This window comes from Urocampus carinirostris, chromosome 6 (assembly GCF_059441175.1).
Source record: "Urocampus carinirostris isolate Australia breed hairy pipefish chromosome 6, RoL_Ucar_1.0, whole genome shotgun sequence".
Lineage (NCBI taxonomy): Eukaryota > Metazoa > Chordata > Actinopteri > Syngnathiformes > Syngnathidae > Urocampus > Urocampus carinirostris.
Window position 1 is genome coordinate 24,714,535 of NC_142354.1, and position 13,232 is coordinate 24,727,766.

At 40.2% G+C, this 13,232-nt stretch overlaps 1 protein-coding gene across 1 annotated transcript; it reads right to left on the reverse strand.

Annotated features, from left to right (window-relative positions):
* Positions 1–114: 114 nt before the first annotated feature.
* On the reverse strand, positions 115–12,355 carry rft1 (RFT1 homolog). Its single transcript, XM_088338398.1, has 10 exons — positions 12,159–12,355; positions 12,004–12,089; positions 10,395–10,514; positions 9,900–10,191; positions 9,701–9,835; positions 8,016–8,276; positions 7,803–7,947; positions 4,473–4,578; positions 4,130–4,379; positions 115–2,295 (listed from the first exon to the last, which is right to left on the reverse strand). Exons 1-10 carry the CDS (start codon positions 12,219–12,221, stop codon positions 2,134–2,136), a joined length of 1,620 nt encoding a protein of 539 aa, XP_088194524.1. The 5' UTR covers positions 12,222–12,355; the 3' UTR covers positions 115–2,133.
* Between the last annotated feature and the right edge of the window lie 877 nt (positions 12,356–13,232).

Genomic DNA, 13,232 nt, shown 5'->3' on the forward strand with positions numbered 1-13,232 from the left:
AATGGATTTAATTGATGTCTTTATTTTTTACAAAGGAGTATAAATCTGGAAAATAGTGAAAAAGAAATTAAGATATCCCCTATGTTTCTAATAAGGGCACAATTAGTCACATACGGGTGAAAAGTAACTTCCAGAGCATTTATGTCATACTGTGTCACTGGGCTGGGCTGCATCTTGAACTCCCCTAACAACACCTGAGTAGCCCCCAGACCAGTTCTTAAAAGAACCCACCAGTTATGGGTCATTGTGGTTTTTCTAGCAAATTTAATTTTTATGTGGCATGTGAAATTCATTGACATGATCACTCTTTTAAATATTTGATCAATTCTCCCTAAATTATTTTTAAAATGAGCCTATAATATATGATATATACAGTATATATATATATATATATATATAGTGAAGAAAATAAGTTTTTGAACACCCTGCTATTTCTCCCACTTAGAAACCATGGAGGGGGGCTGAAATTTTCATCGTTGGTGCATGGGAGATAAATTAAAAAGAAAAAACAGTAAATCACAATGCACAATTATTTTAAAGATTTATTTGCGTGATAATGCTGCAAATATGTATTTGAACACCTGAGATGTCAATGTCAATATTTAGTACAGGAGCCTTTGTTTGCTATTGCAGAGGTCAAACGTTTCCTGTAGTCTTTCACCAGGTTTACACACACTGCAGGAGGGATCTTGGCCCACTCCTCCACACAGATCTTCTCTAGATATGTCAGATTTCTGGGGTGTCGCTCCTTGGTTTTCCTGGCTGTGTGCTTCGGGTTGTTGTCGTGTTGGAAAACCCAGCAACGACCCATCTTCAAAGCTGAATGAGGGAAGGAGGTTCTTCCCCAAAATCTCACAAGACACGGCCCAGTAATCCTCTCTTTAATGCAGTGCAGTCGTCCTGTTCCATGTTCAGAAAAACACCCCCAAATCATGATGCTACCACCCCCATGCTTTACTGTAGGGATGGTGTTCTTCGGATTGTACTTTTCATTCTTCTTCCTCCAAACATGCTTAGTGGAATTATGACCAAAATATAATATTTTGGTCTCATCTGACCACAAAGAATTCTCCCTTGACTCCTCATCCAAATTGTCATATGCAAACTTAAGACGGGGCTTGGAATGTACTGGTTTAAGCAGGGGAACCTTTCATGCCATGCATGCTTTCAAATCATGATATCTTAGTGAATTCCCTACAGTAACCTTGGAAACGGTAGTCCAAGCTCTTTTCAGGTTCAAGACCAATTCCTGTCGCTTACCTTTCTTAGAATCAATGAGACCACACAAGGTGATTTCTTGAAAGGGGTTTCTCTCTGATTGAGATTGACCGTCATGTTTCGCTTCTTCCGTTTCCTAATGATAGCTCCAACAGTGGACCTTGTTTCACCAAGCTGCTTGGCAATTGCTCCGTAGCCCTTTCCAGCCTTCTGGAGGTGTGCAATTTAGTCTCTGATGTCTTTGGACAGCTCTTTGGTCTTCGCCATGTTCCAAGTTAAAGTCTTACTAATTGTATGGGGTGGACAGATGTCTTTATGCAGCTTACAACCTCAAACAGGTGCATCTGATTCACGATGATACATGGACTGCAGGTGGACTTCTAATGGGCGGACTATTGGGTTTTTCATCGTCAGAATTCTAGATGATACACAGGTGTTTAAATACTTATTTGCAGCTGCATCACACAAATAAATTGTTAAAAAGCATGCATTATGATTTCTGGATTTTTCGTTTTAGTTTCTCTCTCTCACAGAGGACATGCACCTACGACGAAAATTTCAGTCCCCTCCATGATTTCTATGTGGGAGAAATAGAAAAATAGCAGGGTGTTCAAATACTTATTTTCTTCACTGTACATAAATAACTCAGTAACCTCACACAACCACAAGTTTTAGTGGTTGACGAAGCCTATTTCAACTTGATTTCTAATAATTACAACCTGGTAATATCATAGCAACAACATGATAAATTCATATAAAACTGCTTCGTGCTACTTGGTAACAAAATGGTATTTCTCAACTTCAAAAATGTTAGTGACCCATGTTGTAAAATATTACATTCAGCATTTTTTTATACATTATGAATGATTCCAAAGTGTAAACAAAATAAATTAAGAAATCACTTGATGCTTTCCTTCACAAGTTTTTTCTGTACTTGGGCAAAAGCTGAGTCCTCACAAATGCAACCAGTTGAGTTTCTGTGAGCACGACTGCTGCGAAAACCACAACAAGACACGCCGCTCCAACGCTGACGTGCACCAACCTGAAGAACCAACCGTCGTCGCAGCAGAAAGCAACCTGCGGCAGCACAAACAGGGACTTCATGATTCTCGTAAATTCCCGACTGTAAGCCGCTCCTTTTTTGTCTAGATTTTAAACACTGTGGCCTACAATTCAATGTGTCTGAATTGATGCAGACCAGGGGAATTCGACTGTTTAAATAAAACAAAGCATCGCGATTTCTGTCAAGTTCTCTGAATGTCAAAGTGAAGAAATTCAATGACTGTCTACAGTAGCGAAATGCCTCGTCATCTAACTTGTGACTGAATGATATTCCCGCTGTCCCTTTGGAGTAAGATCTTGGCAGAATTAGCATGGAAATGTCCAAGAAAAGTAAGAAATGTGTGTCAATTAAAACACTATGTGGTGGAATTATATTGACATTAGCAATTACGCAGAAGTAGAACAAAAAAAAATATCAAAACAAAACTTCTACAAAGTGTTTCAAAAAAATTGATATGCTTCGTGATGTAAATATCACTGAAAGTACACAAATAAGGCAAATAAATAAAAAACTGGTCATGTTGAACACCATAAGATTTAATCTTTAAAATCGGAATGATAAATTCAAATGATGGTGGATAATGAGAATGATTTCACAATTGTTATACAGGATATGTGCACCGACAGACGCGGCATATGTCAAGCCGGTAATCCAGCTTCTGCCGAAAACGCTAAAGCTTACTTGGGTAACAGTCACCAGCAAATGACTTTATTTTATGTATACAAATTATCTGCTAATAGGTTAGTACAGGGAAATACATATCTAATAATTAATTAGTAATTCTCAAAGGACATCCATTTTTTGAAACACCCTGGACTATCCTGACTAAAACTCAGAAGCCCGTATAATCACATCAGCTTGTACACTTGCTGTGCCATGCGACTGATCTTAAGCTCTCCCATTCCTTGCACATATGTCAAAGTGATGGAGAGGAGATCAAGTATTGCTACTACATTAAAAAAAAATGGTTACAAACTAAGGAGGGGTACGATCATTATCCAGCTGTCAGTTGTCAGACTGATCACAGCCTAATATGTCACAGTTGTTGGCCGGATTGGAAAAACAATACAGACAATTAGTAACTTTCTGCCACACTGAGGTATTTAATCACCCGACACTATTTCCTATAAAGATTCCAAGCTTTTATGTATAATGATTTTTGTTACACTCCTGCGTATATGTTAAAGCCGGTTTAATAAAAATTGACTGCTGCGCTAGCACGGCGGCGCAGTGGTTAGCGCGTGTGCGGCACAGTTCTGAGGTCGTGGGAACCTCCTGAGTGGGTTCAAATCCAGCTCCCGGCCTTACTGTGCGGAGTTTGTATGTTCTCCCCGTGCTGGCGTGGGTTTCCTCCGGGCACTCCGGTTTCCTCCCACATTCCAAAAACATGCATTTCAGGTGAATTGGCCGGTCCAAATTGTCCCTAGGTGAGACTGAGCGAGTGAGTTGTCTGTCCCCGTGTGCCCTACGATTGGCTGGCAACCAGTCCAGGGTGTCCCCTGCCCACTGCCCGATGATTGCTGGGATGGGCTCCAGCATCGCGGGACCCTACTGAGGATAAGCGGTGCAGCTGATGAGATGAGATGAGACTGCTGCGCTAGTTGATTGAGAGTGACAGCTGCAGACACAGTCCGCAAATGAGTGGCTTAATCGCGGCAATGTGTTACTTGTCTGTACTAGACATTTCCCCGGTGATTTTATTTCTAAATGTAAGAAATGGACATGGCATTTTCATGGCGGTTAACATCTGGGGTGGCTTGTACAAAGATGAGTTTCTCCTTAAATTTGCACATGCGGCTAATAATGAGGTAGTCCAGATTTTACGGTGATAAAAATACGTTGCGATACCTCGCTGAGGACCGTGACAGCGGCGCTGAAGGCAAGCGCCAGGCAAAGCGGCACCGAGGGCAGTAATCCTCGTAGGGGCTTCCACGGACTGGGCAGGAAGTAGCGGCGGATGTATAGTACGCTGTGCATGATGCGCAAGATCATGTTGAGGCAGTTGGCCAGGATGAAGCCAACACCTCCCGCCCACTTTGTCAACATGTAGGACAAGAAGAGGAAGGAGGCAGACAAAGCCAACATCACCAAGTTGTATCTGAAAGTTAAAAAAAATAAAAAACATGCCTCTATGTAAATATCATGGATTGAAATTGGTACACTGTCGTGTATTCAATGTTAATATGCTTACTTGTCAACCTCCTTCTGGCTCATTGCAGCAAAAACAAAACACTCGGTCACGCCATTGACAGCTAGCAGGAGGACGTAGCAGCTGTAGCATCGCAGCAGCGATGGACCTGCAAACACATGAGATAAAGCAGCAGTCAGTAAAACCATTCTGTTTTCCTGTGCTATAAATAATCAGTGTTGGGACAAATGTGTTTCATAGAACGCAATGACTTTTCCCTGTAACGAGTACTATAAATACTTATTAATAACATTTTCTAACTCTACTGTCATAAGTATGTGGTATTCCACTATATGTTAAATGCAGATCATAAATTTCATTGTACTCGGATTGATACTCATGCATCATTCACTTTGTCAAATAAAATCCTTAATCACATTCAGAATCAGTTAAGGGTAGTCATGTTTAGATTACATACAAAGCAAAACTGAATACAGTAATGGCGCCGGTGTCACAGGGACAGAGTATGAGGACTTGGATTTTTTCTAATAAAGATATTCGCCCTACCATTTGTACCTGCATCTAAGCCGATTTTACAACTATAAAATGAAATACTTAAACCAGGGGTCAGCTAATATACACATTTTTGGTTGTTTTTTCAATAGTAATGGATGATAGGCAGTGCCTTTGTGGCTTATACAGGAACAACAAACAAACAAGAAATCAATGGGGCAAACATTAGCACAGAATTTACAGGAAACGTGTGCGGAGTTTTGGTCTTTTTATTTGAAAAAAACATATTTTAGCAGTACACCATGCCTGGAAAAAAAAGGAAATATCATGGACAGTATCCACAAATGGAGGATCTCTTAAATTGCTCTGTAGCCCAAAGACAAAATGGATATGGAGTGTCTTGGCTAAGTATCAATTTGCTAGCTCTCAAAGTTGCAAGAACCAAAAAAATATAAAGGCTTCGCTGCTTCCATGGGTTGGTGTACACATTTTCTTCTATTTTTTTTCATGTCGCTATTTTAAGCAAGGGGTCGGCTTCTGTGCGAGTATACAGGACTGTCTCAGAAAATTAGAATATTGTGATAAAGTTCTTTATTTTCTGTAATGCAATTAAAAAAACAAAAATGTCATACATTCTGGATTCACTACACATCAACTGAACTATTTCAAGCCTTTTATTATTTTAATATTGCTGAATTTGGCTTACAGCTTAAGAAAACTCAAAAATCCTATCTCAAAATATTAGAATATCATGAAAAAGTATACAAGTAGGCTATTCAACTAATCACCTGAATCATCTAATTAACTGGAAACACCTTGCGAGGGTTTCCTGAGCCTTAAAAACACTCAGCTTGGTTCAGTAAACTAAATCACAAGTATGGGGAAGACTGATGATCTGACTGCTGTCCAGAGGACCATCATTGATACCCTCCATCAGCAGGGTAAGACACAAAAAGAAGTTTCTCAAAGAGCAGGCTGTTCACAGAGTGCAGTTTCAAAGCATATCCACAAAAAGTCTGTTGGAAGGGAAAAATGTGGCCGGAAACGCTGCACAACCAAGAGAGATGACCGCTGCCTTAACAAAATTGTGAAGAAGAGCCGCTTCCAGAATTTGGGGGAGCTTCAAAGACAGTGGGCTGAAGCTGGAGTCCAGGTATCAAAAGCCACAGTTCACAGACGTGTCCGGGAAATGGGCTACAATAGCCGTATTCCCATGGTCAAGCCACTTCTGAACTCAAGACAACGGAAGAAGCGTCTGACTTGGGCTATGGAGAAGAAGCACTGGACAGTTGCAGAGTGGTCCAAAGTCCTCTTTTCAGACGAAAGCAAGTTTTGCATTTCATTTGGAAGTCAAGGCGCCAGAGTTTGGAGAAAGGCTGGAGAGGAGCAAAATCCAAGTTGCTTGAAATCCAGTGTGAAGTTCCCACAGTCAGCAATGGTTTGGGGAACCATGTCAGCTGCTGGTGTTGGTCCACTGTGTTTCATCAAGTCCAGAGTAAATGCAACTGTGTACCAAGAGATTTTAGAGCACTACATGCTTCCATCTGCTGAAAAGCTCTATGGAGATGAGGATTCCATTTTCCAGCATGATCTGGCACCTGCCCACAGTGCCGAAACCACCAGTAACTGGTGCACTGACCATGGCATCACTGTCCTTGATTGGCCTGCTAATTCCCCTGACCTGAACCCCATCGAGAATTTGTGGGGTATAGTTAAGAAGAAGATGAAAGACACCAGACCTACAAATGCAAATGAGCTGAAGGCCGCTATCGAAGCATCCTGGGCATCAATAACACCTCAGCAATGCCACAGTCTGATTGCCTCCATGCCACGCCGGATTGATGCAGTAATCCGTGCAAAAGGATTCCCAACCAAGTACTGAGTGCATCAATGGACATTTTCAAATGTTTGATTTAGTTTTGCTGTTATAAAATTATTTTTTTACTTGGTTTGAGGAAGTATTCTAATATTTTGAGATAGGATTTTTGAGTTTTTTTCAGCTGTAAGCCAAAATAAGCAATATTAAAATAATAAAAGGCTTGAAATAGTTCAGTTGATGTGTAATGAATCCAGAATGTATGACATTTTTGTTTTTTTAATTGCATTACAGAAAATAAAGAACTTTATCGCAATATTCTAATTTTCTGAGACAGTCCTGTATAAGGTTATTTGTAACTAAATTACTAGTTCCTGTCAGAGTACTTTTTGGTGTCAATATTCTGGGGCTAAGTGAATTACACTTTAAATGAAGTAACTAGTAACTGTAACTAATTACTGTTTTTTAATGTTGCGCCCAAACATTAAATAATTCAGAAGAGTATATTTGAAAACAAAATCAATTATTTCCTTAACTCATATTGAGTTGATCTTGTATTTTTATATTCGTAATATTATTTTATATATACATGTATATAGTTTCTTAGTTTCTATTTTTATGCTGGCAACTGTGTGGACAACAAAGTAAGAATTTCATTGTGCAGAGAATCGTGGTTCTTTATTGTGCATATGAAAATAAACACTTTGAATTTGACTTATTACATAAAAATTATACAAAATAATTTTTGAAATGTTGAAAATAAGAAAATAATTTCAGCCATTTGTCCTAAAAGGGACAGTGTGTGTTATTGACCACTAGATGTGCTTGTATTGTGTAGTGCAAAATGCAAAAGTATCGCAAAGCAAGGACTTTTTGGTTATTTTATGAACCAGGTCAATTTTTTAAAACAAATCATATATTAAGGAAAAGTGCAAGAACACTTAGAGTACATTCCCCCAAAATGCCTATGCATGCAACTCACAGTCACACAAGAAATGGGTACTGTTCCTGATATAGATCTTTTAAAAAAGAGGTTTTAAACATTCTAAATGATTATTCATTACCTGCCCCACTGCTTAGCAGAGATCCCCCATAAATATCCAGAGCAAGTCCAGAGTAGGCATACCCAAAGACTGCGATTATCAGCCCAATCACCAGCACCAGTTTGAGCAGACATTGCAGCACCTCTGCAGCAATACTGACATCCTCCTACGAGTACAAAGTCCAGTATAAACATGAACTAATCTAAGTTCGAACGCTGCAGAGCACATACATACCTGCTTTTGGTTTTTCACATGGCGGCCTCGCTCCAGCACTTTGGCGAAGAAGACGTAGAAGCTCTCCTCGATGGGCAGGAAGATGAAGCGTGCCACCATAGAACCCAAATTGTTGACAATGTCGTACACGCCCTGCTCGCCGAAGCTCAGCACATTGAGGAAAGTCATGACGTAGCGCTCGCCTTCCGTCAGGATCTGCTTGAGGAAAGACTGCTTGAAGAAGCTCCAGGTCAGCCAGGCCACAGGCCAGTCCACAAAAGCCTACAGAGAGACGGACACAATATTTGATTTTCCTGTATTTAATGTTAAATAGAAGGGGTGCTACTTACGAATGTTTTAATAGTCTACTAGTCACCAATTATGGAAATTATTAGTTGAAAAATTGGATAATTATTAATTTTTTCTTGAATTTAGCATGAAGTTGATTCAACCCTTGTAAAGCAAATAAGGCCAGCACAAAAATGACTTCCAAGTAACTCAGAACTTTGGAATGGATGGAACGACTGCACCCCCTTTTGGACAATTCCCGAACGTACCAATTCACCGTGTACCATGTTGTAATTTGTAAACATGAAGTTTTGAACGTAATTAAAACGTCCAAGGCTATGAACTAATAAAATAATGTTCTCACCGTACCTAATTATGTCGATTAGAGGGTATTCTCAAGTGCAGAACATTACGCAAATGACTCACTTCTTGGGCTTTTTAACAAGTTTAGCAACTTCAAATAACATCAGCCGATCCTGGTGGTCTCAGATATCTGAGACCACAGCCAAAGAGGCATTATGTGGTTAAGCTTCCCTGGTCCATATAAAAAGAGGAGCTGATTGATAGCTCATTCTCTTTTCTATTGCCTCACGTGACTGCCGCGCGGGCCTGCACTGCGGCCTTGGGTCCAGCGCGTGGGCCACATGTTGTGACCATATGGAGCACGAGACCAAATCTCTTCGCAACAACCACTAAGAGGACGGTTTCAGATTTAACACCATGTTTGCTGGTTCTTGGGAATGAGCGTTTTTTTCTGTACAAGGGCATCTCCCCAAATGGACTAGCATTATAGCAGGAAACTTTCGTTTTGTGCTACATTCAGCGGTTGAAAACTCCCAAAGTTTTTCTTCTTATAATTAATTCTTTGTGTTAATAAATTGTGTGCTTTATTTCTATCCGCCTGGTTCATTGATTCAAATTTCTTGGGATTAGTAATTCATATCAGAACTCAAAGAGCTCAAAGTAATAATGTAATTTAATTGTTTTCATCAGTGTAGGAAATTCTAGCATCCTTCAGAGGAAAAAAAAGATTTACAGTGGAGCACAAGCAACACAGAGGCAAATTTGTTTACTGCTTGCAGTAAAGAATAATTCGTTTCACTCGTAACGTTTTCAAAATTAAAGCTAGAAGAATCCCTACACCCTTTTATAGCGTATTACAAACAATACAAAATACAAAAAAAAACCCACCAAATATCTAAAAATCACCAAATAATTAAATATAGTGAATCAGCATTGTGTGTTCTTAATGTAGGGATTCCATGAACTGCATTAATCGCTCGTGCAAGCTAGACTGATTTTAATTCATAAGCACCGCCCCAAACACCCAATTTCATTCTGTATACATGATTCATGTAGGTCAGCCTTTTTTTACATTAAAAGTAAAAAAGTGAGAGATTTTCATGCCTGCGACTTACCTCTCCTTTAGCCATGTGAGGGATGAGGTCTCGAACGCTGCGCAGAGGGAACCTGCTCTCGCCGGCCTCTTTGGATGGCAGGAAACGAAGAAAGTACGCCACATAACACAGCACGAGAACTCCCGTGTACACAAGCTAGATGACAACAGATTCTGTTTTTAATCTTGAAATGAATAATGAATTTGAAGCAAATACTTACATGAGCAGCCGAGAAGATATAAAGGCCCCACTCTTGGGCGGACACTACCAGGACTACAGTCACCATACACTTTGCCAGCATGGCTAAGCTCTCCGCGACCACCTTCAGCCTCACTAACATGTGAGCCTGAGCTAGAACCCAAAGGGGCTCGGCCAGGAGCTCCTGCACCCCGGATAGGGCGAATAACACCACGGCGGGGCCATAGAAAGGAACGAATCGGGGGTCCGGAACCTCCAGGAGCCAGAGCCAAACAGCGGCTAGTAAGGCTCCCCATAACATGCCGAGTGGCAACCTGAAAGACAGAAAACGTCTTGAAAAGTGATACAGCCAACATGATGGCTGCTGAGATATCAAGTCAAGTCACATTTATTTTGTATAGCCCCCAATCAAAGGGCTAAAAAGACCACAATTACATCATCCCAGGATCCGAAACTATCATGAAGGAAAGGAAAAACTCAACCCTGCAGCATGAAGAAAATGAGAAACCTTGCTTACGTCAGCCATAGCAAGTTGATAAGCTGCCTCCAGTTGTGTTTGCCGTCAGCAGAACTCAGGCAGGCTCTTCGAAAGGCTTCTCTGGATAAAAAAACTAACGTGGAGTATAGTAATGTAAGCCTGAAAACATGGTCAAAAACACAAAACCACAAATATTTTAATAATGAATAAACATAGCTAACAACAGTGCAGTATTTTATCAATACCAGTAATTCTAAACCAATGTCTGAGAATTATAAATGAATACAGTGTTCACTTTCCATATCGCGGTTCTACTTTTGTGTCCTCTGTGCATTCCGCATTTTTTTTCAATTCACTCTTTTTTGCTTATGTCACGCAATTGTAGTGTCACTTTAGATGTCGGGTGCAGGATTTGAAAACTTCATGGTTTTAAGCCAGGAGATGGTGGCAGAATAACACATGATTTCCAAGCATTTCTTAGACACACTCGTATTAACTCTTCTTTTTTCATCTTTTTGGGGGTTTGTTCCACCACGAAAAAGCCTGATAAAGGATAAAAGCACAGAGGCGCAATGGAAAATAAAGCATAAGGACTCTTTGAACTCAGTTGGGCACACATACTTAATAGAGAACATATTTAAGCTTCAGCTTTTCAAGGACATCTCAAACCACGCACCCCACTTTAAAGAGCACCAGTACAGTAATCCCTACTGTAACATGGTTCACTTTTCGCAGTTTTGCTACTTTGCGGATTTTCATCGTGCATTGTGTCCTGCATTTTGATTGGATAAACAGTCACGGCGCCCTTTTTCTGCCTGTGCGTCAATAATGTTGAAGTCTAAGTTGTGCACAAACGTAAAACAGCTCTATTAACCTACATTAACTAAGTTTTTTTTTTAAATTATTTTACCGATTACAAACCAATAAGAAAACTGACTCCTGTTTCATAGGTGCTGATTGGAAAAATTCAAAACCGTTTACATGACTAGAGAAGATTAAATACCTCCTTACAAATGCCGTTTGCGAGCAATCCAATCAGGGGGCAAGCACAAGCAACGTCATTATGCAAATAGACGACGTTTCCAGTTTTTATTTATTATATTAATTAAAGGAAGTTTTGATTCATGGCAATCACCAAAATCAACCAAATACCATACTTGTTTACTTTCGCTGCAAAAGGTGAGGCCCATTGCTGTCTGTGTTGTACGTGATGGCGAGAGGCATAGACTAACACTACACGTGGATGGCTACAACTGTTCGATTCATTATTTATGAACTGTGGCAGAAAAAAACAGAAAATTCAAGGAGAAATTAACCAATACACATGAAGCTTTTATGGGAAGTCAAATGAAGTTTACGTGTATCATTCATCTATGTACCACAAGTCCCGCGATGCTTTGCAACATACAAATTCTCCAAATGAGAGGGAACTGCACATGCGCAAAAATGCGCACAAGGAACACGATTCGTTCCGTTATGCTATGGAAGGGATTAACCACGAAAATGACACACCAAACAGAAAAGAAATCTATGTTTTGTTCAAATAAAAAACTCCAGATACAAACCTACTTGAGTACATTTTGAATAGAAACTAAGGGAATGCTTGAAATAAATAAAAAGCTGAGAAACTGAAAAGAAGCGGCCTTACCTGACATTTACCACTCCAATCAGCTCTTTGGAGACAAAACGTAGAGTGAACGCGTTTAGTAAGAAGGTGAGCACACGAAACATCACCTGGCGCCAGACAACATTTGTCAGGATACTTTCCTAACATCAAGCATTTCCACGTTAGCGCTTACTCACCTGTAGTAGCACATTGTACGAAGCGAGAGTGGACGCGTTTTTTAGTACGTCCTGTGAACTCATTATGGAACTATTTTTCACGTTGGCGAGTCTCTATTTAATTCACGTTGTGGACGAGAAACACCACAATTGTTATCTTTTTATCATATTGAAGGAAGTGATTTGGGCATACATGACGGGAAGTCAGCAGCGTTTTTACTTCCGTAAACATTGGTTTTGCGTGGTGACGTCATTCCCAACGCCCGTGATCATTGGTGGTAACGTTGCTTATCCATTTCTGGTATTTTGTTTAAAAACACAGTGACGCTTAATTGAAAACGGAGGAGAAACGCAATAATTTTCATAAATGATCAACGTTGAGTGTGTCACAGTAATTAGTCAAGACATTTGAAAAGTAATTACGTTATCCCCCTAATTGCTGACACCCAAAAGTAGCGCATTACTCTGAAAGTAACTTGTTACAATTAACGGTCTATTATCGCAAAGAAACAGACCCTCTTAAACTGCTTTAAAAAGCCACAAAATAAAATAAATACTGTAGAAGACAACTAATACACTAATCTGATGAAGTGGTGAACTCTTCATGTTTCTTGGCTTGTGCAATCTTGTGAGCTCGTAAATACTTAGCAGAGACACTCCATATCAATTTTGTCTCTGGGCTTCACACCCCTTGAAGAATTCCCTCGGTTTCTGGGTCTTGTCCAATAAGTTTCCTTTTTTTAAGGTTACGGATAAAAATACCAAGATTCTGTACCATATTACCTTGTAGCATGGATTACAGACTACCTGACAGGCAGACCCCAGTATGTGAAACAGGGGGGCTGTACATCGGACACAGTGGTTAGCAGCACAGGATCTCCGCAGGGGACCGTGCTCTCTCCGTTCCTATTCACTCTGTATACATCGGACTTTAAGTACAACTCTGAGTCCTGTCATGTGCAAAAGTTTGCTGATGACACTGCGATCGTGGGATGTATCAGAAATGGGCAGGAGGAGGAGTACAGGAAATTGATTCAGGACTTTGTCCGATGGAACGACACAAACCACCTGCACCTGAACACCACCAAGACCAGG

Bases quoted from the DNA above. Each gene is read 5' to 3' on its own strand.
- rft1 (XM_088338398.1), bottom strand. From the start codon at position 12,221: ATGAGTTCACAGGACGTACTAAAAAACGCGTCCACTCTCGCTTCGTAC. The intron at 12,090-12,158 runs GTGAGTAAGCGC...GTCTGGCGCCAG, and splicing joins CGTACAATGTGCTACTACAG to GTGATGTTTCGTGTGCTCAC. The intron at 2,296-4,129 runs GTATCGCAACGT...GTGCTGCCGCAG, and splicing joins CTGTCACGGTCCTCAGCGAG to GTTGCTTTCTGCTGCGACGA.